The sequence below is a fragment of the Pan troglodytes genome, chromosome X (genome assembly GCF_028858775.2).
Source record: "Pan troglodytes isolate AG18354 chromosome X, NHGRI_mPanTro3-v2.0_pri, whole genome shotgun sequence".
Taxonomy (NCBI): Eukaryota; Metazoa; Chordata; class Mammalia; order Primates; family Hominidae; genus Pan; species Pan troglodytes.
Window position 1 is genome coordinate 10,652,514 of NC_072421.2, and position 14,934 is coordinate 10,667,447.

General features: G+C 44.4%; 1 protein-coding gene across 2 annotated transcripts in view; it reads left to right on the forward strand.

Moving 5' to 3' along the window:
* The window catches only part of WWC3 (WWC family member 3), a 129,128-nt gene that overhangs the window by 45,732 nt on the left and 68,462 nt on the right, over positions 1-14,934 (forward strand). For both annotated transcript variants that reach the window (XM_016943328.4, XM_016943327.4), the window contains exons 2-3: positions 2,216-2,325; positions 6,072-6,275. In XM_016943328.4, the coding sequence (XP_016798817.2) occupies positions 2,216-2,325; positions 6,072-6,275 (314 nt within the window). The remainder of the gene's footprint in view (positions 1-2,215; positions 2,326-6,071; positions 6,276-14,934) is intronic.

Below are 14,934 nucleotides of genomic sequence, written 5' to 3' on the forward strand. Positions count from 1 at the left end.
TAAGTGCAGTGGTGTTTACAACTAATTGATCACAACCAATTACAGATTTCTTTGTTTCTTCTCCTCTCCCACTGCTTCACTTGACCAGCCTTTTTTAAAAAAGATGTGATCAAATAGATTCTGGAACTGAATAACTCCTCTGAAGTGATTTATTTATGACTGAAGTAATGTTACTCACCAACAACTTTCTTGGGAGAAAAGCATCATTTGATATTGGTAAAGTTTAGAGTATTCATGATAGATAGGATATGCTATACAAGAGAAAACTTTGAAATCCCTAGCCCATAAATATTTTGGAATGATAATTAGGAAAATACATCTAGACATTCTCAATGCTGTTATTGAAAATCGTGCCAGAATTTGGCTCTGCAGTGCTATAAGGATGGGTTTCTCAACTATATTTGTTTACTTTGTCTATTTTTGGAAATAGGATCTTGTCTTGTCACCTAGGCTAGAGTGCAAGTGGTGCAGTCATGGCTCACTGCAGCCTCGAACTTCTGGGCTCAAGCAATCCTCCCACCTCAGCCTCCTGAGTATCTGGGACTAAGGCATGGGCCTAGCTAATTTTTTTTTATTTTTGGTAGAGATGGAGTCTCACTGTGTTACTCAGGCTGGTCTTGAACTCCTGGGCTCAAGCAGTCCTCCCACCTTGGCCTCCCAAGTGCTGGGATTACAGGTGTGAGCCACTGCACCTGGCCAGTATTTGTTGATTAAATGAGATCGTGTATGTAAATGTGCTTAGAATGTACCTGTGCATGGGCATTTTTCTCTAGAGGCTTATTTGTGAATATCATTACGTTAGACTAGCAGCAATTTGCTCAGAACTCAGTTTGTGTTAAAGTAGGATTTTCTTTTTTGCTGTGGTTGGGTCCCATTCAGGATGCAAATCATACACAACAGTCTGCTGTTACCTGCTTGACTGGGACCCTCGATACGGCATTACGTTCCTGACTGGTAAAGGCATTGTGCTGCAGACATCAGTTCCAGGATGGGACAAACTACATACAGTAGGCTCATCTTGTGATGTGATTTTTTGAGTGAGTCGTGTTTGGGAGGATATATATGGCATATTTCACCTTCTGTATATTTCTGTTTTTATATTGTTTCTAACTTCTTAAAACCATGTGTTTAGAATGAAGATTAAAACTAGTGTTGTTCTGATGGTGTTTATCAATTTCTGAATGCCCCTGGGGAGAGACAGCCTTGTTGTCAAACCAGTTTGGGGAAATCACGTGTTCAAAATTCATACTGGTCTCATGGGGCTTGGCTGTGGTTGTGTCACTTTCTCAGGTCTAGGGACAGAAGAAGTGGGAGGACTGACTTAGTGAAATGTAGGTGATCGGATTCCCATGCATAGCAGTCAGTGTGCATTTATAGAGACAGCCCAAGAGATAGCTGCCCAGACTCAGACAATTATAGGTGTGTCTCGTTTTATATGACAGCTGCAGTCCTAACACTGTCTTGTCAATCAGTGTGATCATGGGGGATCGGGGAGGGGGGAGGTCTACTTTTAAAAATCCATCTGAAAATTCTTTACTTTATCTCTCTTGTCAAGCCCACATTTCCTTAATCAGATTTTCTTCAGGGAGAGATGCCTGTAGACAAAGTGCTTTTATTGTTTTTCTCCAGAAAAATAAAAAAGGACTCTGAAATTTCTGGTTCCTACTGTGTAAGAAATACAGGAAGCATTTAGTAGGGGGGAGGGCGTGGGTATCATTGTATTGTTACCTTGCTTGGCTCTTTGCATTTGGCCAACGGTTGATGTTTATTAAACTCATGACCAGTGGTAGATGAAAATATTGCAAATGCATTTTATATAGATTTAAGCCAATGTTCATGTGTAATGTATGGAAACTGAAAGTTGTGAGGGGAACATTTCTCAGGGAATGAGAACAGAGCATAGGTGCTCTCTGATTTTTCTGGAAGAGCTACATTCCATTGTCGTCACCTCATTAAACATACTGCTTGGAAGAAGATGCTTGCTTTACCTGTTTTGTTAGTAACCGAATATCTCTTTTTGCTCATATTTAAAGTTGCACTTTGAGATAGTAATGCTTCTGATTGCAAGTGTACTAATACAGTTATTTAGGCAAAGCTGGTGAATTAATTTTCCAACCAAATATTTGGAGCAAAAGCAGTCAATTAGATAAGATAAAGCAAACTTATACAAAACTGACCTGACTTTCAAATTTGTTTTCATAATTTTATTTTGCAGGATAACAAAGCCATTGACCTTTGCCGATTGTGTTGGGGACGAACTTCCTTTAGGATGGGAAACCGTATATGATAAACAAATTGGAGTTTATTACATGGACCACATAAATAGTAAGTAGTGTGCAAAATCTGTGGCATTATATCAAAGATGCCAAAAACTTTTTGTAGAGTGTAACAATCGTTACCTTCCAATGCAGCATTAAATTGGGTTTTATAAATGTAATCCGAAGTTTCCATTAGCTCAGTTCTTCACAAAGTGAAGCAGTTCTGTAGCTGTACCTTGCTTGTGTCTTGCTAGGGACTGCATATAATATGTTTAATGGAGGGTTTTAATAACTATTAGAAGGAATAAATTTCCCAGGCAGTCTGGAAATAGAGATACCTCTCATAATGAAAAAATTATTTGTTGCAGAGTGGAACTGACAAGTTATTGGAATAAGTGCCCAAGTGATTATGTTCACTTCATTTCGTCTTATACATTTAACTTTAGCTTTCATACACCAAACCTTTTTGGGGTGTGTGTGTGTGTGTGTGTGTGTGTGTGTGTGTGTGTGTGTAATGGTATAGAGACCATAGCAAAAACAATGGGTCTTTGACCATGCCAGCCTCCTTTGTAGAACTGTCTAGAGCAGTGCTTCTCATCCTGGGTGATTTTATCCCTCAGGGACACTTGGCATTGTCTGGAAGCATTTTCAGTGGCTGTGCCTGGGAGAGGTGCTGCTGGCATTCAGTGGGTGTAGACCAGGGATGCTGCTAAACACCCTACAATGCACAGGACAGCCCCCCCTCACCAGATAATGAGGCGACCCCAAATGTCAATGGTGCCAGGGTATAGGAACCCTGTTCTAGATCTGTTCTTTGCCCCTTAATCTTGGCTGTCTCTTCGTCAGCTTTCTTCGATGGGGTCCCAGCTGGGAATCCATTTTTCACTCTCTCTCATTTTCATTCTGGCTTCCCTCAGTGGCTCTGTCATTGTCATTTTACTACCAGGATATGAAGCATGGCTTCCCCTTGGCTTACTTTCTGTCCTTTGGTTGGTGAAGTGCGGGGCGGCTGCAGGGTCTGAAGGTGCATGGTGCCCCCCACCTGAGTGATTTTGAGGCACTTTTCTAGTCCAGTCCCATGACTCCTCATGTCCCCACTGTGCAGTCAACCCAGATTGGTGTCTTCAGGGCTGATTCCTACATTGTCAGTTGCTGGCACCCAAGATCTGAGTGCCCCATCTCAGATCTCGGGGCAGTGGGGTTTTTGGTGCCTGGCACTCGTCCTTGGGCACGATTGCAGCTCTTATCCAGAGATTGAGCAGTGGTGATTGGAGACAGGGGATACCTCCCGTTATGGCCCTGCTGCCCTCCCAGGCAGGTCCGGGTGGCAGGAGGACTTCTAGGTGGACCCACTGCTTTTTGGACAGGGAAAGTACCTGGCAGAAGAGAAGCTGAGAGGCCCCAGTGGCTCTCTGCCAGCCTGGCACTTCACGGCTGTGTGTGTTTGGGTAAATGTGGCCTATTGAGCTGGGCTTCCCAGCTGATAGTCTAAGCGGCAGCTGGTAACACGTAAGAGCTGCTCACTTCACAGGGCCACCATGCTGTGGACCTGGGCACATGCCCGTGGCTTCGTTAACACGCTTCGTCCTTCCCAGGGCTTGGTGGTACGGATGCCCCACGCCCACTGAATCTCATCTCTGAGACAAGAGCAGGACTCTGATTTTGCATTTGTTTTGGTTTGTAAATCTCCTCCTGTGAGCTTTTATGGCTTGGAGAGGCTTTCTAGGAGGGGCTTTCTAGGATGGTGTGAAAAGGGGTGAGCAAAGGATATTGACAGGAGAGCAGACAGGGAAGGCATTTCCAAGGAGAACTTACCTGGAAACATTCTAGCAAGCACACCGTGTGTGTGTGTGTGTGTGTGTGTGTGTGTGTGTGTGTGTGGCAAAACAGACATAATGTAAAATTTACCATTTTAACCATTTTGAGGTGTACTTCACAGAACGTAAAACGAACCATTTTTAAAGTGAATAGTTTGGTAGCATTTGGTGCATTTGCAGTCTTGCACAGCCATCACCTCTGTCTTGTTCCAGAACATTTTCCTCACCCCAAAGGGAAATCTCATCTCCATTAAGCAGTCATTCCCCATTCCCCTTCCCCTATGCCCTGGTGACCCCTAGTCTGCTTTCGGTCTCTGTGGAGTCTCCTGTTCTGGGTATTTCATAGACATGGAATCAGATGCTATGTGGCCTTTTGTGCCCGGCATCTTTCACTTAGCTGTTTTTTGAGTTTCTTCCATGTCATAGCGAGCATCAGAACTTTATTCCTTTTTATGGAATTTTATTCCTTTGTATATGGTTTATACAAACCACTCTGTTGTATGCACTAAGTGAAAGGTCCCGAGAGTATAAAGGTGACTGAGGCTGTGCCCCTGCCATCTAGAGGCCATAGTTTAGATGGGAAACAGAAAAGATATAAAAACACTCATGTGCTCAGTGTTAAGGGGGAAGAAGGGCAGCCCGCGTAAGCAGGGGAGAGACGCATGTGCCTAGAGGATCAGAGAAGGCTTCAGAAGAAAAGGTGCCTTTGCAGCGTGCCTGGGAAGACGGCAGGCCTTCCTGTGACAGAAGAGGTCTGAGTCAGCATGGCAAAGGCACCGGGGGGCCAGCCAAGCATATTTGGGGACTTCGCAGAAGTTCAGTCTGTGTAGAGAATGTTTTTGGGGAAAAGGACGGAAAATAGAGATGAAGCTGATAAGTGAGTTTTGGGACTCCTGTATCAGGCTAAGGAGATTGGACTTTGTGCTTTCAAAGAGGTTTCTGTGTGAAAGCATTGCATCCCAGTTAGGAAGGTCACTTTGGAGAGTGCCCTGAGGATGGGTTTTGGTGGGATGAGACCAGAAGGCCCAGAGAGTCTGACTGAAGTAAGGAGAGACAGAGACAAGGGCGTGTCGCCAGTGATGATCATATCCAGGGGCAGGAACCTCCAGTTCTTCATAACCCACCGAATGTTTCGGGAGGAAGAGGAGTGGGATTCTTTGAGGATGAGTCCCAGGTTGCACTCCCAGGCTGGCTCCGCAGTTAGATCCAGATGATGCGGCTCCCCACAAGGGGAAGACAGGAGATTGCGGAAGACAGGAGAAGCAGGCGTGTGCTGTGTGATGTTTCGTTTGGTTTTGCTCTTGGTGGTGAAAGGTGGTGTGGAGAATGAGGGCTGCTTTGGATGAATGGCTGGGAATGACTTTGGGTCCATCCATGTGGAGGTGCATCCAGGAGGCAGGGGGGAATGAAAGTTTGGAGCTGGGGAGAGAGGCTGGAGCTGGAGTTAGGCACAGGCCCTTGGAGAGCTGGACAGGGAGGAAGCAGGAGTGCACATGAGGGAAGCTATGGTGGGAGGAGACAAGGAAGTCGGCGAGGAATGGGAAAAGACTACACGGTCTGGTCTGGAAAATGAAAGGAGAAGGGGGCTAGCCAGGCCAGGGGCACAGAAGAGTTTCCATCATCTCACACAGAAGGAGTCAATGAGGAGAAGGTCATAAATAGCAATTAGTGTCACAGTTCTGAGCTCATGTGGGTTCATCTCCTCCCATGCTTATTTAAAGTGTGGTCTTTGTTGGTAAAAACATTGTCTTGTATTGTCTTCCCTCCTCCAATGGACTGTTTCATATCTGTAGAGTTTCCTTCTCACCTGCACTGTGGATATAAAAATGGAAACTGTTCCACATTTTGGAAAGGTTCGTGATATAAAATCTTCCATAATATGCATCCTGGTAACTAATTAATTTTCACATTGATGAGTGACATCACTGCATGACTCTTGGTCAACCTAAGGATTTTACTTTTAAGTCACTTATGTTTTTACCTTTTTAAATTTCAGAACTTACCCAGATTGAGGATCCAAGAGAACAGTGGAGGCGAGAGCAAGAGCGCATGTTGAAGGAATATTTAATTGTAGCTCAGGAGGCTCTCAATGCCAAGAAAGAAATCTACCAGATTAAGCAGCAGCGGTTCGAGCTGGCCCAGGAGGAATACCAGCAGCTGCACAAAATGTGTGAGGATGACAGCCGCTCGTACGCCAGCTGTGAGTTGACTTATCTCCTGTTAAAAGCCATTGTGACTTTAAAAGCCATCTCTCTGCTAGGTTACCTGCAAACACTGAACCTTCCCTGGGCAAGATAGCTTCATAAAGGTTCTAATCGCATACTGTTAGGTCATCAGTATTTGGCACTGAAATCAGGTGGGCACCTGGCAGCCACTCCTGTAGCAAGGATTTATCAAATGCTTACTTTGTGCCCAGACACTGGGTTATGGTTGGTGGTGACTAAGAAAGGAAAGGTCTCTGCCCTTGAGCTCACATTCAGGTGGGGAAGGTAAAAAATAAACAAGAAAACAAAATTTCAGGTAGGGATGTGTACCAGCTGCCTGTCTCATGCATGTCAGTTTTGAAGAGGGCTTCCCTCAGAAATCTCTGCAGTTAACACTGCTTGTCTGGGATGATCTCTTGGGAAATCCACACAGTGGCTTCATTCATTCTGAGTGGGAAGACTCAGGAGACCTCAGCCATGTCAAGCCCCCTGTCTCTTTGTAGAGTTCTCCTCTTGGGCTGTAGGCTTTAGTAGGCAGTACAGGGAAGGAGGAGGAACACCATAGAACCCAGAGAATCAGAGGACTCTCCTTCTGCCCCTCAGGTGAGATGACCATGTACAGCTTGCTGTTCTCTAAAGGGACCTCTCTCTAGTTTTGGAGGCTGCCAGAGTGGGGGGCTTCATTTCATTAGTACTCAGCAAGTGCTTGGTGTTGAAGAAACCAGGTCCACTCTCAGAACCCAAAGCATTTTGCTGTGGACACGGTCAGTCACCACATGAGCCAGTTCCTTCCCAGCAGACTGTCACCCTCAACAGACCCCAACAGATGTGCATGACTGTGACTGGCCTGGGCACTCGTGAGCTTGGAAAGAATGGATGAAAGTTGGTACCACTGGGTTGAATTTTATAAAAACCTGTCTGTTTGAGACTTGGGGCCTTTCCTGTGATATTAGTGCCATGTTGCCATGGCAGATATTAAAGACACAGCTATAGCTTTATTCTGTGTTGCAAGTCAGAATGGAGGTAAGGCTAAGGGGCCACACGTTTTGTGCTCTGTTTTATTGCAGCAACTGTTGACGGGGCAGAAGCCTTAGAAGCTATGGCCAGGAGTGGGGTATTCCCTCTGCAATAGGAATTGAAGATATTTCTATTACCGTGTGTCTTGAGGGAAACAGGGAACTCAGTTTTACTGATGTGTTGCTTCCAAGCCATCTTATCTCCATCTCTGCAGATAGTGGCACATACCTGGTTGGTTTTTTTGAGGGCTTTGTTTTGTTTTTAACTTCCCATCAGATTGTGATAGGTCAGCTATGTGTGGAGTTTTAGAGGCTGGTTTCTTATCTTCACAGTCATCTTTTCTTGGAATGTCTTTCTCTGATTTTGGTATGAGGGTAATATACTGGCCTCATAGAATGAATTGGGAAATGTTCCTTCCTCTTCTGTTTTCTCAAAGAGTTTGTGTAGGATTGGTATTAGTGCTTTCTTAACTATTTCATAGAATTCACCAAAAGAGCCACCTGGACCTGGAGTTCTTTGTGGAATGTTTTTAACTACAAATCCAATACTTTTAATAGAGAGGTATCCAGATTTTTTGTTTCTTCTTGAATCAGTTTTGGTATTTGTGTGTTTCAGAGAATTGTCTTATTTCATCTAATCTAAAAGTCGGCAAACTTTTCTATGAAGAGTCAGATAGTAAACATTTTAGACTTTGTCGACCATGTGATCTCAGTGCCAACGATTCTACCCTGTGGTTATATTGCAAAAGCATTCAGAAACAACATGTAGACAGATGTGCCTAGCTATGTTCCAGTAGAAGTATCAAAACAGGTAGCAACCTAGATTTGGCCCACAGGGAGTTTGCTGCCCAGTGATCTAAGCTGTCAAGTCTATGAAGTTGTTTGTAGAATTCCCTTATTAGCCTTTTAATGTCTGTAGGCTTTGAAGTGATGTCCTCTCTTTAATTGCTGATATTAATAATTTGTGTCTTCTTAATCAGTATAGCTAAACTTTTATTGATTTTTATCTATCTTTACAATACACTGGCTTTTGCCCTGTTCTCCCATTTCTTGTCTGTTTCTATCTTACTGGTTTTTCTTCTTTATTATTTCTTTCCTTCTACTTAGTTTGGCTTTAATTTGTTCTTCCTTTTCTAGCTTCCTAAAGTGGAAATTTAGATCACTGGTTTTAGATCTTTCTTACTTCCTCATATAGCCATTAAAGGTAAGGATTCTCCTCTAAGTACTACTTTAACTGCATCTCATAAATTTTGATATGCTGTATTTTCTTTCAGTTCAAAATAATTTCTCCTTTTTTTTGGTGGTTTTTGACCCATGGGTTGTTTAGAAGTAAGTCAGCAGGACTTTTTAAACATGTCATGTTGTTGTTGATTTCTAACTTAGTTCCATTGTGGTCAGAGACTATGTAACATTTCAGTCTTTTGAAATCTATTGAGATTACTTTTATGGCCTAGAATACTGGTTTTTTTTTTTTTTTTTTTTTTTTTGAGATGGAGTCTTGCTCTGTCGCCCAGGCTGGAGTGCAGTGGCACGATCTTGGCTCACTGGCTCACTGCAACCTCCACCTCCCGGGTTCAAGCGATTCTCCTGCCTAAGCCTCCTGAGGAGCTGGGACTATAGGTGTCCACCACCATGCCCAGATAATTTTTGTATATTTAGTAGACACGGGATTTTGCCATGTTGGCCAGGCTGGTGTGGAACTCCTGACCTCAGGTGATCCACCTGCCTCGGCCTCCCAAAGTGCTGGGATTATAGGTGTGAGCCACCGTGCCTGGCCAGTCTTTTTGATGACCAGAAGCCCATGGGCTTGGTGCCTTGATGTCTCCCTAGCTGAAGCATTGGCCTATAACCTGTTCTGAGATTATATAGTTAGCAATTCTAAACATTTCAGAAAGCTGCTTGGTAGAAGTTGGGTTGAATGGTATAAAATTGCCGTTTTTGTATCTAGAAAAGGGCTGAATATTGGCTATTCTTATAATCCAACCTAATAGTGTGTTTCTTTCCAGCAGTCTTTGGGTACCTTATCTTTTACATGCTTGCGTTTGGTTAGGTCTCCAAAGAGGCTCTCAAATCAGTCTTTCAAAGAATGAAATGGAAGAAATACACATCAGAAAAACTTGGCAGGATGTTTCTTGCCAGTGATTGAAAAGAAAAATTGAGACCAGGTACAGTGGCTTACACCTGTAATCCCAATACTTTGGGAGGCCGAGGCAGGAGGATCACTTGAGACCGGGAATTCAAAACCAGCCTGGGCAACCTAGCAGGACCCTGTCTCTATTAAAAAAGAAAGAAAGAAAAACAGTCTAGAGAAAGTGTGTATTATGTACTGGCTACTACCAGTGCAGCCAGGATGTCAGCTGCAGTGACTGTGGGGACCCTGGACTGGATGCCCTCAATGATGCAGACATTAGAACATCCTGTCTGATTCCACACCCACTCTGAGGGGCAGTGAACGGGGAATCCCAATGCAGTGCCAAGCTGTAGGTTAAGAGTATTCAGTACTTCAGCATCCTGAGTTGCTGAGGATCCTGCAGGATCAGGTTTTGTATTTCCATGGGCTTTTCACTTCTTTGATGTTTGGGCAAATAGGGAATTCTACTCAATTACATTTCTTTTTGTGCCCTATGGGATTTTATTAATGCTCGTTTAAAAAGATACACTCAAGAGGCTCTTTTTGAAGTGGTATCTGTTCCTTCAGTAGAGGAAGCTGATGACTGTGTTGTTGACTTGAGGTTCTAAGGTGCTCACCAGATTCCATTTCCTGACCTGCTGGATGTCTCTGTGTGGATACGATCTCTTCCTCCACTTGTGTAGGTTGCCTTCGAGGCCAAAAGTGGGCCTGCCTGTTTTCGTGAAAGGGCTGGAGATGCCAGTGGGTCTTCCTGGGGCCTGTCAGCTCATCAGGGAAAAAGCCAACTCTGAACGGAATCTAGGAGTTGATCCAAGTGTTTTATCAGCTTGCTGCTGTCCCTAGGGCTCCCACCAAGCTCTCTCAATCTGCCATTTAACCCGAACTACCAGGTACAACAAGGAAAACCCTGCTAGAATGGACTCAGATGAATTCTTTCTGGCCACAGGATAAAGTCCAGTGCAGTGATTTTGTTGGCTTGACCATGATCTAACAGATGACTTCTACAGCCATGCCAGAGGGCCTGGGCCCATGTTGGGAGCTGCTGGTGGCAGTTTCCATAGCACACGTTGGCTGTGTAGCCACACGGGTCTCACTGCCCAGATCTCCCTCAGTGCCAGTCATCTAAAGCAGGAGGCGTCTCCTTTTTCTGATACTGTGAACAGAATAACATCTGGACTTAATTCCCACTTCTTTCTTCATGGGTAATGACTTGAAGTGAAAGGAACCGATATCCAATGAGCTGGTGTTTTCTGTGCATTGTTGTGATCACAGTGTTGTCAAGCACGTGCTGTTTTCTTTATTGTTCACATGAGAAACTGAATATCAGGGAGGCTAAATTATTTCTTCAGGATTACATACCCAGCAGATGGTAGAAGTTGGATTTAAGCCCAGATCTGTTTGTGTTGGTGGCCTTCAGTGCTCTGTACAGTTTCCTAGACATGGAAGAGGCCACTCAGAACAGCTGATGGTGTTTGTGGAACCCCTCCCCCATCCAACTTTCAGGTTATCTGAAAATAAAGACTAGTTATAAATTGACAAGTTGTCCGGAAATTTTGCAGCAATAAAGGGGGCAAGTGGAAGGCAGAGCACTTTCTAGATCTTGACTTTTCCATGGCCCATGTAAGATCACTAAACTGTTCATTTATTTTTCGACAGCTGTTAGCACCTGCTGTTGATATATACTAAATGGCGGGAACATGTTTTTTATGTTGTTTGTTTGTTTTGTTTTGTTTTGTTTTGTTTTTCGAGACGGAGTCTCGCTCTGTCCCCAAGCTGGAGTGCAGTGGCGCGATCTTGGCTCACTGCAGCCTCTGTGTCCCGGGTTAAAGCGATTCTCCTGCCTCAGCCTCCTGAGCAGCTGGGACTACTGGCGCATGCCACCATGCCCAGCTAATTTTTGTATTTTTAGTAACAGGGTTTCACCATGTTGGCCAGGATGGTCCCTATCTCTTGACCTCGTGATCTGCCTGCCTCAGCCTCCCAAAGTGCTGGGATTACAGGCGTGAGCCACTGCGCCCAGCCGGGAACACGTTTTATTCCTAATGGTTGCTTGTTGGGAAAGATGAGGCAATAATGTGTGAACAGAGGAATTAACTGGAACAGCCATTTCTAATGTGGGAGCAGAAGGTAGGGAGGAGAAGTGCATCTCACCTATACCCCTCACACATTTCCCTCGAGCTATGGAAATCACCAGAAGAAAACTTCATGCATTGGAGAGGAAAGATTTTGTGTCAGTATTGGGCCATCTGGTATCTAAGAACATCCGTGCCTTGACCTGAAAGCAAATTCAGATATTTGGCTGGATGCTTTGCACACTTGTCTGCATGAGAGTAGGAACCCAACCCTGCTTGATTTCAATGAGCTTCTGAGCTAGCTGCCTGGTGATGCCCAGGCCTCATTTATGCTTCGTAGAACACTGGGGTGAAACTGCTCAACAATGGACTCATTCTCTCTGAGACACACCTGCTACTTTTTCTACAGCTCCATTTTGTAGAGTTTTCTTCTACTTTCTTTATTGCAACATGTTCTTCTATTTGCCTGCCTTTTAACACTGAATACATTCATTATCTCAGACACATTTTTTCCTGGAGTTATTCCTTTATTCTTCCTGAGAAACTCTAGCCCCAGGCACGTTCAGATGAACTATATATGACCATTTGCAGGATCTTTTGGAAGAAATTCTTGCATGGGGTAGGATAATAGTCTAAACCTCAGGTCTGCAAACTATGTCAAGCCTGTGGGCTGGATCCTATCCACTGTGGGTGTTTGTAAATAAAGTTTTATTGGAACACAGCCATGTCCATTTAGTAACCTATTGTCTGTAGCAGCTACAGTGGCAGAATTGAGTATTTGAGACAGATTGTATGGCCCACAAAGTCAAAAATATTTAGGGTCTGGCCCATTAGAGAAAAAGTTTGCTAATTCCTGGTCTATACCCATAGTTCTCAGACCTGGCTGCAAGCTAGAATCTTTAAAAACTTGCTGCTTGGACCTCACTCCAAGAGATTTTGATAGAACTGGCCTTGGGTGGGACAAGGCTTTTTTTTTTTAAGCTTCCCAGGTGATCCCCAGGGTTGAAATCCACTGGGCTAGACAGAGTGTGAATGGCCCTTGTAGCAGCAGGAATATGACTTTGTTTATTATCCTAGTTCCTAGGAGTTACTCAAAGTCTACATTGAAAGTCTTTCTGGGTGGCTAGGAAAGAGGCAGCGTTATCTCTGGTGAGAAAGTGCTGATCCACCCTGAGTTCTTGGATTAGGTGGTGGTGAAGCTTGACCTTATCAGCCATCAGCCTTGCCAGCATTCCTTCTGAGGCTCCAAGCCTGTCTCACAATGACTCTTCCATTGGTGCTCTGTTTTTGTTGTTGTTGTTGTTGTTGTTGTTGTTGAGACAGGATCTTGCTCTGTTGCCCAGGCTGGAGTGTGGTAGTGTGATCTTGGCTCACTGCAGCCTCAACCTCCCGGGCTCAGGCGATTCTCCTACCTCAGCCTCTTGAGTAGCTGAAACTCCAGATGTGCGCCACCATACCTAGCTAATTTTGGTACTTTTTGTAGAGATGGGGTTTTGCCATGTTGCCCAGGCTGGTCTCAGACTCCTGGACTCAAGAGATCTGCCCGCCTCTACCTCCCAAAGTGCTGGGATTACAGATGTGAGCCACCGCACCCGGCCTCATTGGGGCTCTCGCTGTTGAAGGATTTCTCATTTGCTGTCTTGGTTAGGAACAGGGCTACAGGCAATCCATTCCAATTCAACCTTTTGTTTTCCTTCACACACGCATGTTGGAGCAGGCAGGAGAAAAAAGGATCATGGAGCATTTTTCCCATGTATTAGTCAGCAAGCCAGATTTTGAAGGTTGCAGCAAAGCACATGTGTTTCCTGAGAAATAATCCCCTAGTCTGTCCTGGAGGGAGAATTCCTGGTTAGGATTTGGTGGCTTCTTGGGTTACTTCTGTAGATCACCCCCAGGTGGCCTTACTTGATTGTTTTTGGTCTTTTGCTTATATTGCCTTAAAAAAAACCCATCCTGCCCACTTTGTTGGCCTTGCGTATTTCTCCATGTGCCTCTCTGGTAGATAGTACCTGTCAACCTGGAACCTGTCAGGGCTTGTCGGCCTTTTGCCCAGAGTCATTCTTGGCTCCCTTGAGCAACTCCTGGCAGTGCTGATCCCTGGAGGCCTACACCTGGTCCTAAGGAGCAACCTGCTCCAGAGGATGTCTTTGAAGAAGGACTGCTGGTCTTTTAAAGCATGTCTTGTCTCTGGGGTGACCTTAGGTACCCATAGCTCAGAAGACGCCTGTACATAAGAGAGACAAAGACAAACAGACTCATGGACACACACATTTCCCCTTTCAGTAATCTGTCAAACTGAAATCCAGAGTTAAGTACTGGGGTTTGCAGCATTTGGAGTCCTAAATACACAGGTCAAGTTCACCTGTTGGGTGGTGGGCACTGGGGAGCTGGAGGACCGTTTCTTCTTCTGGGAAAGCTAGCCCAATTAAAGGATCTTTGGCAGCTGACCCACCGGAGCCCAGATTCTAGACATGAAGCCCTCTATGAATGATGGCATAATGTATTATAGATCAAGTCACTACAAACTCAGTCTTTTAATCTATAAAATGGGCAAGGACACATAAGTATCATTTCACCTTCACAAAGATTTTATGAGAATAGATTAAATAAATGTGAAAGGCACCCTGTAATAGCAAGGTATAATAATTTACATTGCTGTGGTCCAGCTAGGCTATAACCTTGTTATTATATTATCTGAGGCAATGTTGTATGCCTGAGCAGACTCCATATGCTATTTAATAGCTCTGCCCACTTAACTCTTCAAGAGAGAAGAAAGCTTCAGAGGTGAAAGTCTGGTCTTTAGCATAAACCTCGAGATTGGAGACATGTCTTAATAGAGGAAGATACTCCGTTTATAAATGTTGTGGAAGGCCGGGCACGGTGGCTCACTCCTGTAATCCCAGCACTTTGGGAGGCTGAGGCGGGTGGATCACTTGAGGTCTGGAGTTCCAGACCAGTCTGGCCAAAGTGGCAAAACCCCATCTCTACTAAAAATACAAAAAATTAGCCGGGTGTGGTGGCGGCGCCTGTAATCCCAGCTACTTGGGAGGCTGAGGCAGGAGAATCGCTTGAACCCAGGAGGTGGAGGCTGCAGTGAGCTCAGATCACACCACTGTGCTCTGGCTTGGGTGACAGAGTGAGACCCTGTCTCCAAAAGAAAAGAAGTGTTGTGTAGTACACGCTGTTATGAGGTCTGGAGTCCTGATCTGTTCTTGGACTCTGTAAATGGTTCTAGTAGTCTTATTGGCAGATCTGAGGAATTGAGAATTTTATTTATAAATTGAATTACATTATTAAAAGTTATGCCAGTGTTCACAACCATCCTTAGTATTTGAAGATAAAATGTATTCACTGTGTTAGTTACTTGAGTAGACTTTTCCCTTATCCCAGTCCTGGAATTTTATAATTTTATAGAGACCATAGCAAAAGTAACATG